The following is a 10,920-nucleotide window of genomic DNA, read 5'->3' as shown; positions in this document are numbered from 1 at the left end:
TCAAGAAACTGCGTTACCAGTTTTGCAATGTGACTGGGACATTGTCTCGCATGAAAATTGCAGGCTGATTGCGAGAGGGAAGGAGGTGCATGTTGTTGAGGGAGGTTCTGATAAACATTTGCATTTACGCTGCATTCCCCTCACTGGTGAGAGGCTTGGTCACTGCGGCTTGGTTAATCTGACTTCTCTTAAACATATTGAGAACTGAGCCGTTAAACCAATTCCCCTTTGAGAGTCTTGCATTATCCTGTCCTCTTGTGCATTTGTCTTACGTGCATGACCAGCCTTTTTTATGGAACTTGAATGTATTGGTGTCATTGTAAAGCTGCAATATTCTAGAAATTACAGATTTGGAATTACCCAGCTTCTTTTTCAATGGCTAAAAGGCTGCAGGGTTTCAGTCACCTTAGAGCCGTCTGCTCAAATACGCTAGTTGTGTGCTTATGGCAGACTGTTTTGACAAATACTCACATTACTTTGGATTTATAATATTCTCAAAAATCAATAGCATTAAAATAACTATACTGGCATGAAAAAAAATAACAGCAATAACCTGCACAAGCACTCCGTAAACTTGTTTAAGATTTTTAATTCACTTCCCCAACACTGCATATCAGTGATGTATTTTAAGATTTATTTAGAGATATTATCCACAGTTTGTTGAAGATTCATAAAAAATATCAACAAGTTAAAAATAGCAAAAATTCAAAAGACTCCACAAGAGTTGGTCTGAATATATAAAGTACAAAAATATTTTCAGAAAACAATAATAAAGATAATCATTTGACAATTAGCCTCAACATATTAAAAACAGAAAAACAGAGGGGGGAAAAAATCAACAGATGACGTAAAAGGAAGCTGCAGGTTTTTACTTCTCTATAACAGCATACTGATCAATTTCATCATTCTGAACTGTAAAACACAAAATGGAATAAGTGATATTTTAATTATGATCAGGATAAAGCCATAGAAGACCAGATAAGGAAGAGAGAGATCTCACCATGGGCTCTGTAGCATTTGACTCCCAGTATGATGGTCACTAGCAGATATAGAGAAGCTGCCAGTAGAAAACTGACCAGTTTGAAGACTGAAAGAATTGGCAATTGACCGTCTGAACCTGAAAAAAAAAAGAACACAACTGAACAATTTCATGATAATCAAAACTTAGATTTTCTTACCCGTGATAAAATTAATGTAATGTAATTAATGTATTTTAAAATGAATCAATTTATTGCACATAAAATTTTAGAGTTTTATTGGCTCTTGCTGTTTTGTAAAAGTATAAAAATGTAAAAAAATATATATATATATTTTGCCATTGATCAAAAGTAGATTTGTGTCTGAATGTAGTCATATTGATGTGAAGTTGAGATTCTCACACTCACCTGATACGGACAGTGTAACTTTATCACTGATGTGTGAGTATCTTGATCCTTGCGTCTCGTTTCCAGTACAGCTGTAATGACCTGTGTGAGATTCATGAACAGAACTGATTCTGTATACCTGTGATTGACTGACATGAATCACTGAATCATCTTTTTTCCAGCTGTAGTTCCAGCTGCTGACGTCTGTTTCCTGTATGTCACATGTGAGAGTGACTGTCTGTCCTTTGAACACACGTCCATCAGGATGAACACGCACTACAGGCTTGGGTCTCTCTGTGAAAAATGTAATTTAACAGACAGCACTCTTATACTGTTGATAGATGCTGTTCATTTTCATAATTGTATAGTAAACTGAAAATCAGATTGGCCTGTAAAATTAGCTCTTACCTCTTACTGCCAGCACAAGTGCTTGGCTGACTGTTGTCTTTCCTATTTCAGCACATGCATATTTTCCTCCATCAGAGACGTTCACATCTCTCAGTGTTTGTGTTTCAAAACCAGCTGTTCTATCAATGTCTTTGTACCAGATAATCTTCTGTCCAGTCGACAGTCCTACATCACAGCTCAGAGTAACTGTGTCTCCAGTGAACACTGAACTCTGGGGCTTTACAGTTATTTTGGGTTTGGCTGTAAATATTTCACGATACAATCTTGAGTTAAATCTTCAGTCAGTAATTGTATTTCACTACTTATAACTTTTCTTTATCCTTCACCTTCAGGCATTATGAATATGTGATTCTTAATAAGTTCATTTAACTTAGTAGGTTCATATAAATATAAAATTTTCATAATCAAGGTGCATGAGGATACAAATCACAAGCTCCAAAATCTTTTTAATCAGTTTATTTACAAATGCTCAAAGTAGACATTCTCTAATGCCATTTAATCTAATAAAAGTTGGTAGGAATTAGAAGAGATTGAAATCACATTGTTTATTGAAGCTTGCTTAGATTCATCTGATCTACTACTGCGAGTCTAGACACTGTAAACACTTCCTGCAGTTACACTGTTAACTGTGTGAAGAAATGAAGAAATATATAGAAATCACCTTGAGTTTGTCCAGGGTGGATGTCTGAAATCAGCACTAAAAAGAAACAAATCACATTTATTTATAAATGTTGTTTTAGAACTATCTGAATATCTATCAAAACATTATTTTGAAATTCCACATTGATTTTCATACTTGGATACCAAGTGTTAACAGTTTAAACTGATTATGAGATGAAAACCTAAATTAAAACTCATTACTAGTTTGCTTAAAATTGTGTATATGTTTCTGTGAGACATAGCAAATTGTTTCTGATAAAAGCACTGAGCACTTCTGCTTATAAGTAAGCAGTATATAATGCAGCAGTAATGAAATAACTGATTCTGTTTATAGCAAAGCAGAAATTGCTCAACTCTATTGGCCCTATCATGCACCCGGCGCAATGCAACGCCAGGCAAAACGCAAGTATTTTTTGGTACCGCAGTTATCATTTTCACGTCCAGCGCCACGTTGTTTACATAGCAAATGCACTTGCACCCATCGGTTTGCCAATGGGCGTGCTGGTGTGAAAACGAGTTGTGTTCAGGCACTATCACACAGGTTATCGGCCGTTTGTATTCCATTATTTGATACGCTGACTTTTTTTTCCTTGTTAGACTTGCAAAAGTGGATTCGGACACACCCTAAATGCACCTGCATCAAGCATTTCAAGACCATATGATTAGATCATTGAAATAGGACCCTATGATTCTCTTTTCCTTCAGAGCTCTCTGGGTAGTGGTTAATAACAAATGGAAAGTTTGAGGTAACAGAGGAAGGGTGAAGAAAACATTTATGCATTTGTATGCTGTCATAATACAAATTAAGTCAATAATAAGTCAGTGGCCTGGTTTCACAGACAGGGCTTAGACTAAACCAGGATTAGGCCATATAGTTCAATTAGGACATTTAAGTAATTTTTAGAAACATGCTTTAGAAAAAACATTACTGGTAAGCATCTTGAGATGCTAACAGCTCAGACTTACATTTTAGATGGGACCAAGCCTTAGCCTCGTCTGTGAAGCCGGGGTATAAGTCATAAGTCAGTAAGTCAGACTGAATGCAGATCTTATTTTATGTGTCATCAGTTCTTATTATGGGAAATGGCATCATTGTGGTCAGTTACGCTGTTAGACATTTCTGTAATTTCTACAGTTATTAACTGTATATCACCCAGTATAATACTGCACATTCCCTTTGCAGTAAATAACTGTAATAACCATTGCATTATGGGAATTTTCTGTGTCGTCAGACCCCAAACACAGAGACTTACTGTATTTTTTAAAATTGCAGTATACTACTGTATTTGCTGTAACGTTCTCATTGGCGGCGTTCTATTGAGGTCGTTTTATTTTCCTCATTTATTATATTTGGATTGACAAGATTTGCCCTACACAGTGTCTACAACGCCGCAACAGCTTGGGACGGACCACACTGGATGTGTTGCATCGCTTTTAATGACTGGAAAATCCGTTTGTCTTTCATGTCAGACATAGCGCGAGCGCTTGAAGTACATCTGTAAGTCAGAAATATACCGGGGCATTACTGTACTGTAAGCATCCACTGTAGATTGTATATTTCATGAGTTCTATATTGTCTTCTTTTGTCGAGTCGCGCTGCGCCGCGCTACTCGTGTCCGAGGAAGACGCTGAAGCAGCGGGCAGAGTCGCGGCGTTTGCCCGGGGATGAACCCGCGAGAGCGGAGGAGTTCCGGACAACATCCGCGCTGTGTGTCGATGCAATTTACGAGAGATTAAGACCAGCAAGTAAGGTAAAAATATATATACGTTTGTCTGAGTGTTTGTCAGATTTTTGCACACCAGTTTAACATAGCAATATTTAACGTTACCCGTCAACATGTCGTTTCAAACGGTTTTTGTCAGCTTATTTAATTAAGTTACTGAATTAAAATAATTTCAACAAGCAACACTTATCCTATATTAACATTAGGTTAACTAATGAGAAATTTTGTTCAGGTGTTAGTATAATGTTGGCCAGTAGCCTATTATGTTAGCTAGGTTAGACAAGTTATATAGCTAACTGTTAGCTGTATTTCTAGTTTTAGAATTAGTTTGTTATAATTATTAATGGAATTTAAGATTTACTGCATTTTGTTGTGTTTGTGTTTTAAAGGCAACTGCAGTGAAGCATCAAGAAAGACATGAGCATGCCAACCACACTGAGACTGACAGTTCATGGTAAGAGAACAACTATGGTTTTGAGAAGTTTGTGTATTCTTTGTGGGGTTTGCCTTTTAAAAGTGTACCCTTTCTTCTACTTGTTTCAGTACAGTACAGTAGTATACTGTTGAATCTGATCTTTTTAATAGTATTTGGCTGTAAAACAGCTACAGTTTGCAACTGTAAATTAAATACGGTTTGCTACTGTAAATTCTAATTACAGTAACTTACTGGCAACAGTGTTGCCAGTAAGTTACTGTAAAAACCCTTTGAAATGTCTAACAGTGTACATTGCTGGTCAGAGTTTGCGTTACTGTAGGACCTCAAGTCTCACAGTATTATCTATGGTGAAATAATATGCTGATCTATTTACCAATTCAAGGACTTTCCAGAACAACAAAACTTGACATCAAAATGAACAGTCTGAGCATTGAGTCCCACAAATAAACTGTTGGTGTTCTACACATAGATCTAAGAACTACTGAAGTAACTGTGACCAAAAAAACAAACAAAACAGGGTTTCAGAACATGCTTGTCCGACTGAAGCCATGAACCATTGCAAACCTTAAACCGAGTAAAGAATCATAGTAATAATCAATACACTGGTCTCAATCATCTACAGCACATCAGAGAGTATTTCATCTTCACACACAGATAGCATGAGCTAATAACACAGATAACATGAAAAAGGTGAGCTTAAATATACTACAAATGAACCTTGATTCACTATATCGTTATACAACATGCAAAAATAGTGCATAAATGAGAAAATGATACTCACGGAGTATTAGAGGAAGCAGACTGAGCTCCATACTGATCTATTTATGACACACTGTCAAACACACAGGCTGTGCAATAGACATTTCTTGTGCAAACACATAAAGAAAAAAGAGAACTTGGAAATATTTAATACAAATAGATATTTGATTAAATTTAACTAAACTATGATAGAATGGAAAGAATGTGCTGAAAAATATCAAACGATATTGTAAAATGTTCTAATTGAAAGACACACATACAATAGAAGAATAGTGGTCATCTCTGGCTTGCTAAAAACATGTAGATGATGCTTTAAAGGGGTCATCGGATGCAAAACTCGCTTTTACATGTAGTTTGAACATAAATGTGTGTTGGCTATGTGTGTACACAGTCACCCTATTATGATAAAAATCCACCCAGTGGTATTTTTGTCATCTTTATAAGTAATGTCCCCTTTTTCAAATCAAACCATTCTAAGCTTCTTGTCAGTGTGACGTCACACCAACAGAGGCCTCTCTCGTTGATTGACATGACGTTTTACTTTAGACCTGCCCTGACTGAGCTGTGAACAGTCTGACTCCGACGGCCATTGTGTCTACTCCGGTGCAGGAGAAGACAAGAATGTCTCCGATTGAGCGATTGAGGTGTTCTGTTGTTGGATGTAATAATGACCATAGCATCATCATTTTACTCCTGACATCTGAGCCGCTGAAGATGCAGAAGATTAATGTTACTTTAGTTTTTGAAAGAAATGCACCTGGCGATCTACATAAATGCGAATCATTCGTGGTGCCGCTTCACCTATACAGCAGAAGTGACTATAAGGGTTTTTATGCATCTTTGCAAATCGCCTTTCTAAATTTTCTAAAGTTTCATAGCTAAACGCAGCAAAAGTAAACAGACCAGCTCGTCACCCCACAAAAGAGAGAGGGGCGGGGTGAGCAGAGCTCATTAGCATTTAAAGGAACATGCAAGATGATGACATCATTGAATCCAATGATGAACTGCCTTTACCTGAAAATTGAGTGTTTACTGCTGCCGTTTTGCATTATTGATGCACTATTTCCTATTTAATACTGTACAGCCGCTTTGTCACAATTATGTATTGTTAAAAGCGGTATAGAAATAATGGTGACTTGACTTGACTTGACTTGAATTGACTTGAATCTCATAAAATGACAACTCAACCTAATATGTTGTCAATAGTTGTTGTCGATCTTTGTATTACGATTATTAATTAACAAAATAAAGTAGTCAGAAAACAAATAAAATGTTATATAAAATTACATTTCTAATGTTCATTTGCTAAGAGTATGATGTTATAATATGAGTAATAATTTACCTACACAGTAAGTGTCGTGAACAAAACCTTACACTTCATTAAGCTTAAGCTTTTTAATATCTTAAAAAAGAAAACACCACCTACATCTGCTCCATGATAATAACCTGAATGTCATGTCATATACAGGAATTGTTTGGTAAATTCCATACCTATGAAATCTGTTTTATGGATACTTAAATACTGGTTAAAAAGGTTAATTATTGACTTATTTCATGAAGATCATCTAAGATTCATAAAATCTTTTAATTTCACAAAAGTTTCTTTACAGTTTAAAAAAAAAAATTCTTATAAAAAACTATTCACTGAAAGGTTCTCTGGGAGACCAGGTATGGTTCTTTTATGGTCTGACTACGAAAACCGTAGTAAAATAATGAAGAGCTGGTTCTTAGAAGGAAATAACTAGCAAATGATCACCATGTCTCACCAATGCTCATCAAGAAAGGTTCAAACAGTTGTATCATATCATCGTCATTATGAGGGATTTTCTTTATGAGGTCTCGTGTTTTCAGCACTGACTGTCGTGTACCCCATTTTGTCAGTATTAGGCGTGCTAGGTCAACTCTGTCCTTGTCCTCCAATGAGCCCATGGGTATGCTGTATTCGTCATTACACATGTAATATTTCATTTTCTTCAGTTCATCTTGAGTCAGCTTTTCCAAGATCTTAAGAAGGGTGTCTCTCCAGTTGTGTGAGGCTGAGCCTGCTGAAATGTGATCAGATGAGCTGAAATGATATATTTATTCACTGCATTTCAGTCCCTAATAATTCTGTACAAATAAATTGTATAAAAATAAAATACAGTTTTATTTAAATATAAAACTGAATAATGAATGTAGAAACATATCCACATAAAACAAATGGCCGCTAAAAGATAAAGATTGTAGATTTTCTATAGCTAATGAACTTGATTATTTAACTATGAATAACTAATTATTTCGGAGATAATTATTTTTAACTGCCAATTTTACACAAATAGTGTTTAAAGAATAATGTTTCTGTGGAAAGATACTGGCAATTTTCACTTCATTGAGCTCATTCTTTGACTTAAACACATCACATTCGATCTGGTGGCTGCATACAGTCTTGCCACAAAAATGTAAATGTTTCAAAAATTCTGCTGATTGCAGAAATAGTGAAAAAAGGTGGCTTAAGGAATTTCTTCACTACCTGTGCTGAATGAATTGATCAAAATTTAACTGTAAATAAATTATTTTAATACTAACCTTTTGAAGGAAACGCATGTAATGGTATTTCGGTCTGGCTACTTATGGCCATCACTGAGCCATCTTGACCGAGTTCACTACAATACTCTGCATGTACAGTTGCACTCTGATCCTCATGATTTTTCCAGTCTATAGCTTTTTGTTGCAGAATTTGTAACTCTTTTTGCAGTCCGTCAATCTTTGCATCCCTTTCCTTTAACATTTCTTCCAATTCAGCTATTCTTCTGTGTAGAGCAGACTGGTCAAGATCTTGAGTTCTTGAGTATCCTGATTGTAACCTCTCTATCTCCCTTTCTTTTTCTTGAACTATGTTTTCAAGTTTCCTTATCTCTGCATCCTTTGAATCGAGTAGCTTTTTCATCAAGTTTACATTTTTATCCTCTGTCTGAGCAGTAAGTTTAAAACAACTTGCTGAATTCTTCCTGACAATGAGCTTTTCAATTATCTCAATAATCTGGTTGCTGTCATTGTTGCGGATCACAAAATATCTTTCTCCACATTTCTGATTAAAGGTTGAAGCTTCTGACATCTAATATAATCCTCAATGGTATAACCTCCCAGTTTTTCTCCATGTGTGAACAGCACTATGGTATGTTCCCACAGCTGAACAGTAAGCAGACTCTCTAGGGTGCTGATGTTTGACTCTGACAGCACTGAGTTCACTTTAAGAGCCAAGATGACTGCGTGAGGTCCAGAATTGTATAAAGACTGCACACAGTGAACAATTTCACATTTTGTTTTCTCTGATCGACTCAAGTCTCCTCTCCAGCCTGGGGTGCGAGCCAAATGAATCTGTGTTCCTGATACTCTACGAGTCTCCTTCATGTGGACACTTTATAAAATGTCCAGAAGGTGAAAACCTTTTCCTTGAGGATGGCATTAGCAATAGTGTTTTTCCCAGCACCATGACTTCCAATCAGCACAAGTTTAAGTTCCTCAAAAATAGGCTCAATTTCTGAAAAATGTAAATGTTTAGTTAAATAAAAAGAAATTGAAATATATTTTAAAAGTGCACTCAGTAATATTTGTTTATATTACACTGGCCAATATGATATGACTGAATCTATGCTGACACCTATACTGATTTGTAATGCTCATTTCATTATAACAATAATGCTGATCTAAAGAACTTGGAAGTGCATTTATAAGTAATATCTTGATAGTTAATATACAAATACAGTATAAACATATATTTTTATAATTTTTTCATTAGTCTACCATATTTTTACCACATTTTCATATTTATTACAATATACAAATCAAAATAAATTGCAATGAGATTCACAATAAGTCTGGTTGTCATAATTGCTAACACATTACTTATAATAAACAAACAAATACACATTTCTAAAATAACATTTATAATATACATAAATACACAGATGTCCCTGCTCTTACCTTCATCATGTTCTAACAAGGGCTCTTGGTCCTCTTGTGCTAAATCAGAAAAACAATCAGTTATAAAACTTTTAAAAACAAAACTTAAAAAAAAATATAAAAAAAAAAAATCATATACACAATCATATCAAACATTAATAAGAAAATATTCACTGATAATAATTACTTTATTGTTCTAAAGTGGTAAAATCTGTGTATTTATTTATAACACAACTTACATGCACTAGAACCCATTTTTTATGTTTCAGCCAGGGAAAGTCTTAATAGCTTCAGTTTATTACCTTCCTAATGAATAAGTGGACAAAAATAAAGGATTTTAGAAATGACAGAATATTTCTTTAGTCCAACAACCAGTATAAAAACCTAAAGACCCTAAAACAGGGGTGCCAAACTCCAGTCCTGGAGGGCCGCAGCCCTGCAGAGTTTAGATGCAACCCTAATTAAACACACCTGATCCAACTAATCAAGTCCTTCAGGCTTAATTGAAAACTGCATAGTATGTGTGTTGAAGCAAGGTTGGAACAAAACTCTGCAGGGCTTTAGATGCACACCCCTGCCCTAAAATTGAAAAACACAACCTGATTTCCAACTAATCAAGTCCTTCAGGCTAATGTACTACTTACTATGAACAATTCAGTATGTCATACTAAAATGGAGGTGGAAACATCAAGTTTTTGATACCTGTTTTTAAAAGTAGCCTGTTATTATTTGTCCATCAGAAGTGGCAACTGAGAGGATTTTCCAGGAAGGCAGATATGTAAATCAGTACTGATAAAACCAATAAATGACTGCAATAATTGATATCAGAAATCCCTTTGTTGATAATATGTTCCCATATACACAAACTCTTCCAGATATTGAAATAATTTTAATAAATTACTTTAAAAGTTCATCTGTTGTCTTATGACACAAAAAAGTGAAACTGAAAGCTGTTACATGAACATATGGATCTCACATAACAATCAGTTAGTAGGTGAATTAATTAAAACAACAGTTAATTTTATTTAGTTGTTTAATTATAAAACAACTCAAATATTGCATCTGCTTTAGTATATTAAAAGAAAAGAGACCTGCTTGTCAAAATACTACCAAATGTAAAGATAAAGATAAGCAGTCTCATTTTATCAAATCAGTGAATCATGTACAAATCCTATACATTAAATTAAATGCAAAAAAGTGTATATATCAGAATTATATTTATTTACATCAGTTTTCCCTCAAAGTGAATTAGAGCTGCTGTTTAGGCCAAGCATGTGTTCACCTAACAGGAACTATAACACAGATGGAAAAGGAAAAGTTACTCCTTTCATCAGCATATTCCCACATTTCCCCATTTCCTTCTAAGTTATGTGACTCGTCATGTGTCATGTGATTGTGCCCTGATAGACAGACAAGTCTGACCTGGGATGTTATCTTGTTTCACTAGTGCAGTGACAAAACCTGCTACTCTGTTGTTGTGCTACATGACTCACATGCGACAAAATATCTTTCACTGTGTAATGTTCATCCAATCATTGTTTTATTCATATTTCAATATCCTGATGGGATGACTGTATGATCTTCCAGATAGAGTGAAACCCTGTTGAAAAAAACAGTATATGCTGGT

At 35.1% G+C, this 10,920-nt stretch overlaps 1 protein-coding gene and 1 long non-coding RNA gene across 5 annotated transcripts; both read right to left on the bottom strand.

Annotated features, from left to right (window-relative positions):
* Positions 1-607: 607 nt before the first annotated feature.
* On the bottom strand, positions 608-8,285 carry LOC127157686 (low affinity immunoglobulin gamma Fc region receptor II-a). 4 transcript variants are annotated; one of them, XM_051100945.1, is made up of 7 exons: positions 7,917-8,285; positions 5,374-7,416; positions 2,434-2,469; positions 1,773-2,012; positions 1,386-1,658; positions 1,001-1,117; positions 608-912 (listed from the first exon to the last, which is right to left on the bottom strand). In XM_051100945.1, exons 2-7 carry the CDS (start codon positions 5,402-5,404, stop codon positions 869-871), a joined length of 741 nt encoding a protein of 246 aa, XP_050956902.1. In that variant the 5' UTR covers positions 5,405-7,416; positions 7,917-8,285; the 3' UTR covers positions 608-868. The 4 variants fall into 4 exon arrangements, 3 of the variants coding, with proteins under 3 accessions (XP_050956902.1, XP_050956901.1, XP_050956903.1); XM_051100944.1 differs by having other exon boundaries at positions 5,374-7,396; XM_051100946.1 differs by having other exon boundaries at positions 5,374-7,393.
* Positions 8,286-8,296: 11 nt separating this feature from the next.
* LOC127157687 (uncharacterized) lies at positions 8,297-10,914 on the bottom strand. The gene is made up of 4 exons (XR_007825971.1): positions 10,787-10,914; positions 9,533-9,599; positions 9,315-9,353; positions 8,297-8,871 (listed from the first exon to the last, which is right to left on the bottom strand). It is a non-coding gene; the product is annotated as an uncharacterized LOC127157687 (long non-coding RNA).
* Between the last annotated feature and the right edge of the window lie 6 nt (positions 10,915-10,920).

Source organism: Labeo rohita, unplaced genomic scaffold, assembly GCF_022985175.1.
Source record: "Labeo rohita strain BAU-BD-2019 unplaced genomic scaffold, IGBB_LRoh.1.0 scaffold_1160, whole genome shotgun sequence".
Lineage (NCBI taxonomy): Eukaryota > Metazoa > Chordata > Actinopteri > Cypriniformes > Cyprinidae > Labeo > Labeo rohita.
The sequence above is the reverse complement of the archived record's forward strand: the minus strand, read 5'-3'. Positions and strand labels throughout refer to the sequence as shown.

Excerpts from the sequence above, each read along its gene's own strand:
- LOC127157686 (XM_051100945.1), bottom strand. The coding sequence starts at position 5,404 with ATGGAGCTCAGTCTGCTTCCTCTAATACTCC. Across the intron at positions 2,470-5,373 it reads TCTGCTTCCTCTAATACTCC|TGCTGATTTCAGACATCCAC; the intron begins GTGAGTATCATT and ends GTTTCTTTTTAG. Across the intron at positions 1,659-1,772 it reads ACTTGTGCTGGCAGTAAGAG|AGAGACCCAAGCCTGTAGTG; the intron begins GTAAGAGCTAAT and ends CATTTTTCACAG.